The 15,723-nt window shown below is 39.6% G+C and overlaps 1 protein-coding gene across 1 annotated transcript in view; it reads right to left on the bottom strand.

Annotated features, from left to right (window-relative positions):
- The window catches only part of LOC128638553 (zinc finger protein 239-like), a 71,950-nt gene that overhangs the window by 16,363 nt on the left and 39,864 nt on the right, over nucleotides 1–15,723 (bottom strand). Inside the window, exon 6 of the mRNA XM_053690579.1 lies at nucleotides 5,892–6,002. Within this exon, the coding sequence (XP_053546554.1) occupies nucleotides 5,892–5,907 (16 nt within the window). The 5' untranslated portion in view covers nucleotides 5,908–6,002. The remainder of the gene's footprint in view (nucleotides 1–5,891; nucleotides 6,003–15,723) is intronic.

Below are 15,723 nucleotides of genomic sequence, written 5' to 3' on the forward strand. Positions count from 1 at the left end.
AGCATCTGCTGTACCGTACATCAGACCAAAACTTGATAAATGCTGCCAATACACATCAATATGTGGAAAACCTAAGAAAGCACCTGCAATATGCCTTTGCATTTGCTCAAAGGAATTTAGAAAGAGCCGCAACTGCCACTAAAACTTATTATGATCTCAAAACATCCAAAAAGGAATATGAAATAAATGATAAAGTTTATCTTTATAACTTTGGAAGAGATCAGGTTAGGGAGAAGAAATTTCTTCCCTCATGGAAAGGTCCTTTCGTCATTACTGACAAAATATCTCCAGTGGCCTATAAAATACGGATCCCCAAAAATGAAAGTTTCATAGATAAATGGGTCCATATCAATCAATTGCGAGCGTGTCATCCCAGATCCCAACTACAAGTCATAGAGGGAGAATGAAGTGTCATATCCCCAAATGAACTAAAGACATACTATAGTTTAAAGATGCCTAACTGATAAACATGAAGGTTCAAAATTGACAGACTATCTACATAGAAGACTGTCCATGATGTGTACGGTCAACATCCTCACCAAATACCACTAACCTTGATCCAATTCAAATACATGTGTCCTACATATTTTTGAATTGGAAAGGGGGATTTATGTCAAGGTATTTGAAATATTATTAAATAATATATAGAAATATATTTAACTTTACTTAATAAATCTGTGGATGTGAACATGGTCTGTAGGACAAAGGATTAGATCTCCCCCACTCCAATTGCACAGGAGACATTCTTGGCTGAAAGGAGAACAAAGGATTATCTCTGGGAGATCTCACACACTCAATATGTTAAATTATGCAATTGTATAATTTAGCAAGGAACTAAAATATAACATAGTTTCAGGATACAGGCAAATATATGGAGACGAAATGTCTGAATTACCCTTTTGGAACTGATCAAAATCATAGAGAAACAACTTTATGCACATGGGTGTTAATTATCAAATACACATCTGCACTGCTGGCTAAACAGGAAATATGCTGTTTTAAAGACTTTTACAATTCCTCATGGATTGACCCCATGTGGAGCAATAAAGGCCTTGGGAAACACAGACAAATGCTAAGGTGTGACTCTGGAAGTTCACGTAAGCAGACAGCAAATAAACATTTTTTTTTTTCTCTCTCTGTTTAAATACATGCCTCAGAATGTATTAAATATAGAAATTTAGGAAATTGTCTAATTCTATACTATTATTACATGGGTATTTGCTAAGCTTGGGAGGTAACTGTTTTAGTCAGTCAAAAATGTGTAATAACCTCTGTTTTGCTTATATTTTTCAGACAGATAAATTCAGATATACATAGAAATGATATATATGTTTTGAAAACACAAAAGATCTTACTTAGCCTCTGTGTTTTTAAGAATATAAATAAATACTTATGGACCATACACATATTAATGATTGGATCATCTCTAATAATTATTTCTATTTTTATTGCAGACAACCATTGGTCATGAGCATCAATCTTAGAAAGAGACGGAATGCCGCATGAAATGAATTAAGTCATATCATATAAACATACAAATAAATGTTTATAAAGTTTCACATACATCTTTTAAAATATAGTGAGATGAAAATATGGAAGTTACTTTGATGTGATATGACTATGAGATATATATTTGATGTGATATAACTATGAAATATAAGTTATTTTAATATAATGTTAGATATGTGATGTTTCATATCAAAATGATCAGAAAATTCATTAAGATATAACTTATCCAAAACAAATATTATGAATAGTTGTCGCAGTAAATTATGATAAAATTAATAACCATTTCATAGAAATACTGACTTAAGTTGTTTCAAATGTTGCTGTGTCTGTTTGTGCTGCCACCTGGTGTTATGTTGCGAGAACTACAGCCAGAAGGTTCTCTCTGGCTGTTAAAAATGAAATTTCCAAGGGCCAATCCGATTTAGACTTCCCAGATAACCAATGGGAAGGTCAGCTCCCGCAGGGCCACCCACAATTTACCAGTGATGGGAAAACCAAATAAAAAGTGAATGCAATGGAGAGAAAGAGACAGATTTTCTGCTGAAGCTAAAACTTGTAACTGGTTCCCGCTGGGGTGAGATACCACTTTACTTGAGCAAAGCTAATCTACCCTTCTCATTGATTGCGATATACACTTATTGGTGATCTGAGGTAAAATAATTCCTACCAAGGAATATCGGATATCGACTGCTTTTTACTTTGGTAACGTATTCAAGGTTTTGTAAGATAAGTTATATGCATAGTTAATTTGTATTTAATAGATTTAAAGAAGCAGTGTGTTTTTCTCAAGTTAGCATTTCACAGCCTATATACATATATTGTTTAAATCTGCGTCTGAGTGACCAAGTAACTCATCTATGCAAGTTCTGATATTGTCAGTTAATTTTGTATTAGGATAAATTGCAGGTAAATAGCAGAATATATATATTATCCTATTGTTTTATAAACACTGTTTAGAATTGTATTGCTTAGATGTTAAAGGTTTTTAGTCCCATTGTGTTAAATAAATAAAAGGCTGAATTGTGAAGGTATATCTTTCTGGGTTTTGTAAGAAGGATAGCATATCTTAAGAGTTGGTTTTAACGCATATAAATTTTGTTTCATTTCCTTTTATTGCAAATATACTTCAATATGTTTATGGATATTAACTAAATAAAAGAATTCAGATATTTATATTAATTGTATGGTCTAGTAGGTGCATGGTTGATAAGGGTTTCTATTTCTTTGTATTGTGTTTATAACCCTGCCATAAACTTATATATATTATTTGGATAGCACTGCTAAGATTTTCATAAATATACTGACACAAGTTATGTAAAAGTCTTTCCTTACAACTTTTCAGAGAAGGACACAAGGAAGGAACAACAATCTCTTGATTAATAGTCTGATAAAAAACAGCCTTTGGTAAGACATTTTAGTGAGGTCTTGTCCTGATGAAAAACAAGATAAAGGAGCCTCACAAGACAATTCAGAAAGATTGGAAACTCTTCTGGTCAAAGAAACCGCCAAAAGAAACAAAACCTTCCATGACAAAACCTGAATGTTCAAATTATACATAGGTTCAAAAGGATGAACATGCAACACCCACAAAGTTAAATTGAGATTCCATGGAAAAGCCACTGGTCTAACTACTGGTCTAATCCCGACAAGTGCCTGAACAGAGGTTTGAATATCTAGCAATTTTACACGCTTTTTATGGAACAAAACTGAAAGGGCAGACATCTGATCCTTCAAGGAACTGGCTGATAAACCCTTTTCTAAACCATCTTGAAGAAATTGTAAAATCCTTGGAATTCGAAAAGAAACCCAAAGGGGAAACACTTAGAGGCACACCAGACGAGAATGACTTTCCACACTTTATGATAAATCTTGCTTGTGATATGCTTCCTTGCCTGAATAAGCATATTGACCACAGGCTCAGAAAATTCCCTTTGGCGCAGAACTAAATGCTCAATTTTCAAGCCGTTAAATTCAGCGCCCTTAAGTCTGGATGCAAAAAAGGATGTTGAGACAGAAGAGCTCTTTGAAAATTAAGAGTCCAATGAGAACGGGACATCCAGATAAGATCTGCACACCAGGTCCTGCATGGCTAAGCTGGAGCAATAAGAATTACTGGAGATCTCTCCTGCTTGCTCCAAGCTAAGATTCAGGAAGTAGAACGGAGGAAAGATGCCCATGGAACTACCAGAGCATCTATGAGAGACACTTGAGGATCTAGCACAGTAACTGGGAAGTTTGTAAATCAAATGAGAAGCCATGATATTGATTTCTAGCATACCACAATGAGTCACAATTTGATTGAAAACTTCTTGGTTGAGGGACCATTCCCCCGAATGAAAAGTCTTGAAACTGAGAAAGTCATCTTCCGATGTTGATTTCAGGCATATGAATGGCTGAAATTATACACAGATTTTGTCCCACCCAAGATAGAATGCAAAAGACCTCCATCACTAAAAAACTCATTTCCCCCTGATGATTTATATATTCCACTGCAGTGACATTGTCGGACTGAAACATCAGGTAGGTCTCCTGCTTGAGAAGAGGTCAACTCTGAAGAGCCCTGAGAGTTGCTTAGTTCTAAACACATTAATTTTAGCCTCGCCTTCAGAGTGGACCAAACACTCCTTGCACATTCCGAAACTCTTAGATGACACCCCATCCTGAACGACTAGCATTTATTGTAATTACTACTAAGGGCGGCCATAGGAAGGGAGCTCCCTAAATCAGAGTCTTGTTAGCTATCCACCAAGAAAGATTGTCTGGTATTGCATTCCAGACCAATTGTTTAAGATAAGTCTGTATATTCTGCATTCCACCGCTTGACCATACAGAGCTGAAGAGGGTGCAAGTGAAAATCTTGTAAAAGGAATGGAACCTGAAGGAACTCTTAGAAATTTATTTAGTGATTTTAAAATCTAAAATTGGGGGAATGTGCCTTTCTTATTTGGCACTATGAAAAGATTGGAATAGAAACCAATGCATTGGTCTTCAAGTGGAACCGGGAACAACCATCACCATGTGTTCCAGATATTTTACAAATTGTTCTGCCTTTACCAGGTTCTTGGGATAGAAGGAACAGTCCACAGAAAATCTGGAATGGGGACCATACCTTCATTCTGTCTCAGAAGCAGAAGAGCATTTCATTGTCTGCTTGCCTTTGTTTAAATAATTTTTTGATTTCCAGGAGGACTTGGAGGAGTCTGACTTTTGAGTTGAGGAAAGTTAGGACTTATGATTTATGGAATGATGACAGGGACAAAAACACCCCATTCTAGACTTGCCTTTAGAGCATTTGTCCTAAGGTAAGAAAGCTCCCTTACCACTAGTAATCGTAGCAAAAATAACATCTAACTCTGTGTCAGAAAGGATCTTTCCATGAAAAGTAAGGTGTAAAAGTTTACTCTTTGACACCATGTCCTAAGACTTTTGCCCATCTAGCAGGAACAGCTAAAGCTGCATTCTTAGCATTTAAGAGAATAATGTCCATGATTGCTTCGCAAATAAAGGAATTTGCTACCTTGATTATATTCATTGATGTTAAATTAATTTCAGAGAAATTTCGTCAGACACCATTTCAGATAAGGAGTCACACCAAAGGGCCACTGCCCCCGCATTTTAGGCAATGCTAACAGCTGGTTTGAATAGAAAACCTCCCTGCAAAAATTCTTTCCTATCAATGGGCTCTTTGAAGGGCGTACTATTCTCTAATGGAATTGTAGTTCTTTTTGCAAGTGTAGAAATGGCCCCATCCCCTTTAGGAATGGATTCACAAGCATCAGCTTTATTGACAGGAACTGGAAGCACCTTCTTGAACATAGGTGACAGAATAAATGGAATTCCAGGTTTGATCCATAGTCCAGTGAAGGCAAAAATGAAGACTGAGGGGAATCAGGTGGTGCAAAGGAATACAGATTTTGGTATGATGGGTAATTTTTGCCTGCCTCCTGGTGGAGTGGAGCTTAATTCCATATGTCAAGGCTCATGGACTCTCACTACCTTATTAAAGAAAACAACCTGGAAAAAAATAAAAAAAGAAGGGCAAAATATGTTTAAATGTGAAGGACAGGCTACATGAAAGTGAAATTAATGTTATCTACAGCCATGTTTTACTTTTAATTGGGTTTATCTTCTGATTTATAAAACGTATATTATGAAGTCTGTCACCAACATCATAATTTATGTTTATCAATAATCTTTATTTACTCCACAATAAAACATACAGCATGGAATTTATATTTCAGAACCCTTTTCATAACTCTATATTCTACAATTTTACAGCTCCCATGTCAACAATTACTTCAACCAATTTATCAACTTATATAAAACCCTTATTTTATGCAAACAGAGCACATTTTGGGGAGGGAGGGGGGTAGTTTACATACTTTCTCTAGGGCTCATAAAACATTCTTCTGAGGAGTTGTGTTGACCACTTAAAAAAGAACAATCTTGCTGCTTAACTCGTAACAGGATATCTGGGTTGCGCAAAGGGTAACCTGTGGATAAGAGAGACTTGGTTTAAAATAAAAAAAATCATTTTCATGGAACACTGAAATCTGAAAAGTGATGCTTTTTGTTAGAAGTCATTTTCTCTCTGCTCCACATTTAGATGCTAATAAACAACCAAACAATCAGCAGATACAACTAGTGAAATTCACTCACTTACTGACCCCTTACATAAGAATATGACATGTGACAGGAAGACTCTACATGTAACAAGTCAGCTGTGGATTCACTGGACTCTCTTCCTGGCTGCCTTGACATGTGACTTTGGGCTAGATTTATCAAGCCCCTGCGGCAGCAAGTTCTCACAAGAACTTGCTCGCCGCGATTTATCAAGCAGCGGTCACCAGACCGCTGCTTCCCTAACATCTTCGCCACCTCTATTGTGGCGAAATTCAATCTCCTCGGTCGAGTCCGACTGAGGAGATTGACAGCTCCTGCCCGCGCGTGATTGGCTGTGCGTGGGCAGGGGGCGGGATTGCACGCGAGCGCAAAATTGCGCTCGTGTGCAATGTTAATTACCTGCGGGTAATTTCGCCCTGCCACAGGCGAGCTGAGGCGTACAGGGGCGCATATACGCTCCCCTCTACGCCTCAGCGTTGATAAATCTAGCCCTTAGTGCTCTCTTCCCCATTCTAATTCCCATGCATGTCACTCTGCCTTGCTGCCGCTTCATTCCATACGTTGAAGGAAAGAGAAAGAAGGGGAAGGAGAAAGCAGAGCTTGGCTACCAGATCTTGGTAAATTGGCACTGAAATACTGGTGCTGGCATATTAAGGCAACTGATGGTTTAAATAATGTAGCCTATTTAATGCCCTTATATAGGGCTAAATTATGAGTAGAGTTGTAGTTTGCGCTTGCGTGTTAACTTCGCTAAATGCAGGCTTTTGCGTATTACAAGTTGAAAGTAAAAAGTTTTTCGCATGATCACTAACCCGATGCACACTAAAAGTCCGAATATCAGGTCCGCGTTAATGTATTCCCCCATTGACTTCAACGGAACGCAAAGTGAAAAAAAAAACACTCTTATTTGAATGCAAACTCAATCGCATTTTCTCATGTGCGCTAACCCGACATTAAATATGAATATTTTCACATTCCAATGTTCTTCACATAGAAGAATATGTTCTATTTATTCATAAATACATATTTCTTTACATATGCATCTGGAGGTATTTTGCTAAAATATATAAAATCCATTTGCAGTGCTTTTATTTTTTTTCTAACACCTGAGACCTATTTTTGAGCCCTTATAATTTTTTATGCAATATTTTTTTAAATATATTTTTATTAGACAGTGTTATGAGTGTAACTGTACTTTGAAAGATATTTTTGATGTGTTTTGTGCAACTTTTTTGCGTAGCAGTTAACCAGGACTCTGAGGTTGCTCTATCCTAAAGCGCGTTAAATTCAATTGCACTCAAGTGAACAAGTCTACTTTTAACTTGTAATACGTGCGCTACTTCTGACGTGTGCAAAGAGCCGCAACAGTAAGCGTGCCACTAGTTATCTAGCCCATATTATGGTGCAATCAATGTATTAATCCAAATTAAGCAAGAAGTCAAAATCACTTTAAATTTACCGGTAACCAAAAGGTGTATTGCTGTTGTATGTTACTGGCAACTAAGGGGTTAAATCAGTAACACACATAAAAAATAAATATATATATATATATATATATAATTTGTTAGGTGCATGGGTTATTTTGCTAAAATAGTTAAAAGCTACATACATTTTCAGTAAGTCCTCAATCGGCACTTTGGGTAGAAAAAATAATTCTTTAGATTGCTAGCTGGGTCAATAGTTGATATTGCCTATTGATAAATGAGCTGAGAAGTTGTAGAATTAAAGTTCAAGCCCAGAACACTTGAGCTTCAAAATAAATACACACTGACCTGCAGTATCACATAACTCAATAAAATTAACATACATACAAATATACTGCAAACGTTTTTAAAAATAAAAATGTAATAAAAGAATAAATTTGTAAAATCATTACTTTAAAGACAGACTTTAAAGTGATGGTAAATCCTAGCGTTTGCGTTAGCAGTGCAGGGTATCCGGCTTGGTGCCAGTTGGAACGCACGGCTATTTGCTAAGAGGTGGAAGCGTCACCTCACAGCAAATAGTGTTCTGCCGTGGGCTGCCTGAGCAGCTCAGTGTGGCGAACGCTGCAAACAAATAAAGAAGCTTTATTTGTTCCACTGGTAAATCCTAGCGTTTCACAAATTCTAGGATTTACCCTCACTTTAAGAGCCTAATTACCTAAATCTCCTGGTTCTAGCAAAGATTAGTTAAAAAGGCTCATTAGTTAAAAATTCTCATGAATACTGCAAGGTCCCTCAAAGGATTTTATAAAGCCAAATGTCAGCCTGAGAGATGCTTAACTTATTGTGTGGGGGTCTGAATGTGAACTAGACGCGTACATTATAAAATTATAGGGGGGGATAAAAAAAAAAAAAATCGGGTCTCAAGTCACTCATGAAATCATATTTTTTGTTGATTCCTACCATTGATCTTGTAATTGAGCAAACAATAGGTAGGGATAGGGTTGCCACCTCGGCCATGTTTTCCTGGACACTTATGAGTTACACATGTTGTAGGGTGTGCAGGGAGGAACATGTATTGTGCTGTTCATCAGAACTATTCATGTGCTGTTCAGAGGCAAAATATATGTTCCGCCATGATTACCCTGCAGCATGCGTAACTCATAAGTGTCCAGGAAAACATGACTGAGGTGGCAACCCTAGGTAGGGAACAGCAGCCAGTTAGGCACAGGAGCCAGGAGAGAAAACAGAGGAAAAAATTCCTCTAGAAGTATACACGATTAGCACTCCAGAGTCCGCCTACAATAATTTTATACAATAAACAGTTCAAAAATAGTTATAAGTGGTCTCCCTCTAGGGGATTAAGGTACCAAGGTCAGTTAAAAACAGAATTTATGTTTACCTGATAAATTACTTTCTCCAACGGTGTGTCCGGTCCACGGCGTCATCCTTACTTGTGGGATATTCTCTTCCCCAACAGGAAATGGCAAAGAGCCCAGCAAAGCTGGTCACATGATCCCTCCTAGGCTCCGCCTACCCCAGTCATTCGACCGACGTTAAGGAGGAATATTTGCATAGGAGAAACCATATGGTACCGTGGTGACTGTAGTTAAAGAAAATAAATTATCAGACCTGATTAAAAAAACCAGGGCGGGCCGTGGACCGGACACACCGTTGGAGAAAGTAATTTATCAGGTAAACATAAATTCTGTTTTCTCCAACATAGGTGTGTCCGGTCCACGGCGTCATCCTTACTTGTGGGAACCAATACCAAAGCTTTAGGACACGGATGAAGGGAGGGAGCAAATCAGGTCACCTAAATGGAAGGCACCACGGCTTGCAAAACCTTTCTCCCAAAAATAGCCTCAGAAGAAGCAAAAGTATCAAACTTGTAAAATTTGGTAAAAGTGTGCAGTGAAGACCAAGTCGCTGCCCTACATATCTGATCAACAGAAGCCTCGTTCTTGAAGGCCCATGTGGAAGCCACAGCCCTAGTGGAATGAGCCGTGATTCTTTCGGGAGGCTGCCGTCCGGCAGTCTCGTAAGCCAATCTGATGATGCTTTTAATCCAAAAAGAGAGAGAGGTAGAAGTTGCTTTTTGACCTCTCCTTTTACCGGAATAAACAACAAACAAGGAAGATGTTTGTCTAAAATCCTTTGTAGCATCTAAATAGAATTTTAGAGCGCGAACAACATCCAGATTGTGCAACAAACGTTCCTTCTTTGACACTGGTTTCGGACACAGAGAAGGTACGATAATCTCCTGGTTAATGTTTTTGTTAGAAACAACTTTTGGAAGAAAACCAGGTTTAGTACGTAAAACCACCTTATCTGCATGGAACACCAGATAAGGAGGAGAACACTGCAGAGCAGATAATTCTGAAACTCTTCTAGCAGAAGAAATCGCAACTAAAAACAAAACTTTCCAAGATAATAACTTAATATCAACGGAATGTAGGGGTTCAAACGGAACCCCCTGAAGAACTGAAAGAACTAAGTTGAGACTCCAAGGAGGAGTCAAAGGTTTGTAAACAGGCTTAATTCTAACCAGAGCCTGAACAAAGGCTTGAACATCTGGCACAGCTGCCAGCTTTTTGTGAAGTAACACAGACAAGGCAGAAATCTGTCCCTTCAGGGAACTAGCAGATAATCCTTTTTCCAATCCTTCTTGAAGGAAGGATAGAATCTTAGGAATCTTAACCTTGTCCCAAGGGAATCCTTTAGATTCACACCAACAGATATATTTTTTCCAAATTTTGTGGTAAATCTTTCTAGTTACAGGCTTTCTGGCCTGAACAAGAGTATCGATAACAGAATCTGAGAACCCTCGCTTCGATAAGATCAAGCGTTCAATCTCCAAGCAGTCAGCTGGAGTGAAACCAGATTCGGATGTTCGAACGGACCCTGAACAAGAAGGTCTCGTCTCAAAGGTAGCTTCCAAGGTGGAGCCGATGACATATTCACCAGATCTGCATACCAAGTCCTGCGTGGCCACGCAGGAGCTATCAAGATCACCGACGCCCTCTCCTGATTGATCCTGGCTACCAGCCTGGGGATGAGAGGAAACGGCGGGAACACATAAGCTAGTTTGAAGGTCCAAGGTGCTACTAGTGCATCCACTAGAGCCGCCTTGGGATCCCTGGATCTGGACCCGTAGCAAGGAACTTTGAAGTTCTGACGAGAGGCCATCAGATCCATGTCTGGAATGCCCCACAGCTGAGTGACTTGGGCAAAGATTTCCGGATGGAGTTCCCACTCCCCCGGATGCAATGTCTGACGACTCAGAAAATCCGCTTCCCAATTTTCCACTCCTGGGATGTGGATAGCAGACAGGTGGCAGGAGTGAGACTCCGCCCATAGAATGATTTTGGTCACTTCTTCCATCGCTAGGGAACTCCTTGTTCCCCCCTGATGGTTGATGTACGCAACAGTTGTCATGTTGTCTGATTGAAACCGTATGAGCTTGGCCCTCGCTAGCTGAGGCCAAGCCTTGAGAGCATTGAATATCGCTCTCAGTTCCAGAATATTTATCGGTAGAAGAGATTCTTCCCGAGACCAAAGACCCTGAGCTTTCAGGGATCCCCAGACCGCGCCCCAGCCCATCAGACTGGCGTCGGTCGTGACGATGACCCACTCCGGTCTGCGGAATGTCATCCCTTGTGACAGGTTGTCCAGGGACAGCCACCAACGGAGTGAGTCTCTGGTCCTCTGATTTACTTGTATCTTCGGAGACAAGTCTGTATAGTCCCCATTCCACTGACTGAGCATGCACAGTTGTAATGGTCTTAGATGAATGTGCGCAAAAGGAACTATGTCCATTGCCGCTACCATCAAACCGATCACTTCCATGCACTGCGCTATGGAAGGAAGAGGAACGGAATGAAGTATCCGACAAGAGTCTAGAAGTTTTGTTTTTCTGGCCTCTGTCAGAAAAATCCTCATTTCTAAGGAGTCTATTATTGTTCCCAAGAAGGGAACCCTTGTTGACGGAGATAGAGAACTCTTTTCCACGTTCACTTTCCATCCGTGAGATCTGAGAAAGGCCAGGACAATGTCCGTGTGAGCCTTTGCTTGAGGAAGGGACGACGCTTGAATCAGAATGTCGTCCAAGTAAGGTACTACAGCAATGCCCCTTGGTCTTAGCACAGCTAGAAGGGACCCTAGTACCTTTGTGAAAATCCTTGGAGCAGTGGCTAATCCGAAAGGAAGCGCCACGAACTGGTAATGCTTGTCCAGGAATGCGAACCTTAGGAACCGATGATGTTCCTTGTGGATAGGAATATGTAGATACGCATCCTTTAAATCCACTGTGGTCATGAATTGACCTTCCTGGATGGAAGGAAGAATAGTTCGAATGGTTTCCATCTTGAACGATGGAACCTTGAGAAACTTGTTTAAGATCTTGAGATCTAAGATTGGTCTGAACGTTCCCTCTTTTTTGGGAACTATGAACAGATTGGAGTAGAACCCCATCCCTTGTTCTCTTAATGGAACAGGATGAATCACTCCCATTTTTAACAGGTCTTCTACACAATGTAAGAATGCCTGTCTTTTTATGTGGTCTGAAGACAACTGAGACCTGTGGAACCTCCCCCTTGGGGGAAGCCCCTTGAATTCCAGAAGATAACCTTGGGAGACTATTTCTAGCGCCCAAGGATCCAGAACATCTCTTGCCCAAGCCTGAGCGAAGAGAGAGAGTCTGCCCCCCACCAGATCCGGTCCCGGATCGGGGGCCAACATTTCATGCTGTCTTGGTAGCAGTGGCAGGTTTCTTGGCCTGCTTTCCCTTGTTCCAGCCTTGCATTGGTCTCCAAGCTGGCTTGGCTTGAGAAGTATTACCCTCTTGCTTAGAGGACGTAGCACTTTGGGCTGGTCCGTTTCTACGAAAGGGACGAAAATTAGGTTTATTTTTTGCCTTGAAAGGCCGATCCTGAGGAAGGGCGTGGCCCTTACCCCCAGTGATATCAGAGATAATCTCTTTCAAGTCAGGGCCAAACAGCGTTTTCCCCTTGAAAGGAATGTTAAGTAGCTTGTTCTTGGAAGACGCATCAGCTGACCAAGATTTCAACCAAAGCGCTCTGCGCGCCACAATAGCAAACCCTGAATTCTTAGCCGCTAACCTAGCCAATTGCAAAGTGGCGTCTAGGGTGAAAGAATTAGCCAATTTGAGAGCATTGATTCTGTCCATAATCTCCTCATAAGGGGGAGAATCACTATCGACCGCCTTTATCAGCTCATCGAACCAGAAACATGCGGCTGTAGCTACAGGGACAATGCATGAAATAGGTTGTAGAAGGTAACCCTGCTGAACAAACATCTTTTTAAGTAAACCTTCTAATTTTTTATCCATAGGATCTTTAAAAGCACAACTATCCTCTATGGGTATAGTGGTGCGTTTGTTTAAAGTGGAAACCGCTCCCTCGACCTTGGGGACTGTCTGCCATAAGTCCTTTCTGGGGTCGACCATAGGAAACAATTTTTTAAATATGGGGGGAGGGACGAAAGGAATACCGGGCCTTTCCCATTCTTTATTAACAATGTCTGCCACCCGCTTGGGTATAGGAAAAGCTTCTGGGAGTCCCGGGACCTCTAGGAACTTGTCCATTTTACATAGTTTCTCTGGGATGACCAACTTGTCACAATCATCCAGAGTGGATAATACCTCCTTGAGCAGAATGCGGAGATGTTCCAACTTAAATTTAAACGTAATCACATCAGGTTCAGCTTGTTGAGAAATGTTCCCTGAATCAGTAATTTCTCCCTCAGACAAAACCTCCCTGGCCCCATCAGACTGGGTTAGGGGCCCTTCAGAACCATTATTATCAGCGTCGTCATGCTCTTCAGTATCTAAAACAGAGCAGTCACGCTTACGCTGGTAAGTGTTCATTTTGGCTAAAATGTTTTTGACAGAATTATCCATTACAGCCGTTAATTGTTGCATAGTAAGGAGTATTGGCGCGCTAGATGTACTAGGGGCCTCCTGAGTGGGCAAGACTCGTGTAGACGAAGGAGGGAATGATGCAGTACCATGCTTACTCCCCTCACTTGAGGAATCATCTTGGGCATCATTGTCATTGTCACATAAATCACATTTATTTAAATGAATAGGAATTCTGGCTTCCCCACATTCAGAACACAGTCTATCTGGTAGTTCAGACATGTTAAACAGGCATAAACTTGATAACAAGTACAAAAAACGTTTTAAAATAAAACCGTTACTGTCACTTTAAATTTTAAACTGAACACACTTTATTACTGCAAATGCGAAAAAACATGAAGGAATTGTTCAAAATTTACCAAATTTTCACCACAGTGTCTTAAAGCCTTAAAAGTATTGCACACCAAATTTGGAAGCTTTAACCCTTAAAATAACGGAACCGGAGCCGTTTTGAACTTTAACCCCTTTACAGTCCCTGGTATCTGCTTTGCTGAGACCCAACCAAGCCCCAAGGGGAATACGATACCAAATGACGCCTTCAGAAAGTCTTTTCTAAGTATCAGAGCTCCTCTCACATGCGACTGCATGCCATGCCTCTCAAAAACAAGTGCGCAACACCGGCGCGAAAATGAGGCTCTGCCTATGCTTTGGGAAAGCCCCTAAAGAATAAGGTGTCTAAAACAGTGCCTGCCGATATTATTATATCAAAATACCCAGATAAAATGATTCCTCAAGGCTAAAAATGTGTTAATAATCAATCGATTTAGCCCAAAAAAAGTCTACAGTCTTAATAAGCCCTTTTTGAAGCCCTTATTTACAATCGTAATAAACATGGCTTACCGGATCCCAGAGGGAAAATGACAGCTTCCAGCATTACATCGTCTTGTTAGAATGTGTCATACCTCAAGCAGCAAGAGACTGCTCACTGTTCCCCCAACTGAAGTTAATTGCTCTCAACAGTCCTGTGTGGAACAGCCATGGATTTTAGTGACGGTTGCTAAAATCATTTTCCTCATACAAACAGAAATCTTCATCTCTTTTCTGTTTCTGAGTAAATAGTACATACCAGCACTATTTCAAAATAACAAACTCTTGATTGAATAATAAAAACTACAGTTAAACACTAAAAAACTCTAAGCCATCTCCGTGGAGATGTTGCCTGTACAACGGCAAAGAGAATGACTGGGGTAGGCGGAGCCTAGGAGGGATCATGTGACCAGCTTTGCTGGGCTCTTTGCCATTTCCTGTTGGGGAAGAGAATATCCCACAAGTAAGGATGACGCCGTGGACCGGACACACCTATGTTGGAGAAATATAACTTAATTAAATATTACTAAAAACAACATAGAACTTTAAAAACACGACCTGAAGCAAGGACAGCGTGACAATATATAGTTAAGTTGTCTGTGTGACACAAGACTACTAGTGTAAAATAATGCTCCTGTAATAGAAACTATGGATACCCTAGCTTTGGTATTGAGTGAATGAGAAGTAATCTAAAAATGACTCTGTGTCTACTCAGACACAAGAGAACAGGTGGTACTAATGATTTTCTATGCTGCAATAGCAATATTCAGATTATAACAAGAATAAATCATTTGCTGAGATGGCAACAATGTTATAGAATAAACATAATAACTACTACTGGCTGGTAATATGAATGTGTGACAACACCTAATGAATCTCCCAGTGTTAGCTGAAAGAATTGTAAATTTATTTATTTATAAAATATTTTACCAGGAAGGATACATTGAGATTTCTCTCGTTTTCAAGTATGTCCTGGGTAAATCACATCCAAGATAGAGTATATCAGGTTATAGTAGTAGTCCTGAAAATACTGGTAGTAAGTGTGCCTAAGCAAAAAATAATAATAATGGTTAGTAATAAACCTATTATAAATAATTTCTTGATAGAACTAAATACAGAGTTGTGATTCTTAATTCAGTATCACTACTATATATTTGTGAATTACTAGTAGATATAAATTAGTGTTAACCATCAGCTTATCAAAGCACTCCCCAATGGAGCTAAGTGTGACGTATGAGGTTTTAATCAAGTATCAGCACTGAATCGTGATGTTAATATTAAAGTATACAATTAAGAGTATGATTAAGATTCAAATTATGCTAAATACATAGGGGCTGTCATGGCATACTATTGAAAACTCAGAGTATTATCATGTATTTTCAGTAGATAATTAACCTACAGTATTAAAGCATAACTTCAAAG

Source organism: Bombina bombina, chromosome 8 (genome assembly GCF_027579735.1).
Source record: "Bombina bombina isolate aBomBom1 chromosome 8, aBomBom1.pri, whole genome shotgun sequence".
Lineage (NCBI taxonomy): Eukaryota > Metazoa > Chordata > Amphibia > Anura > Bombinatoridae > Bombina > Bombina bombina.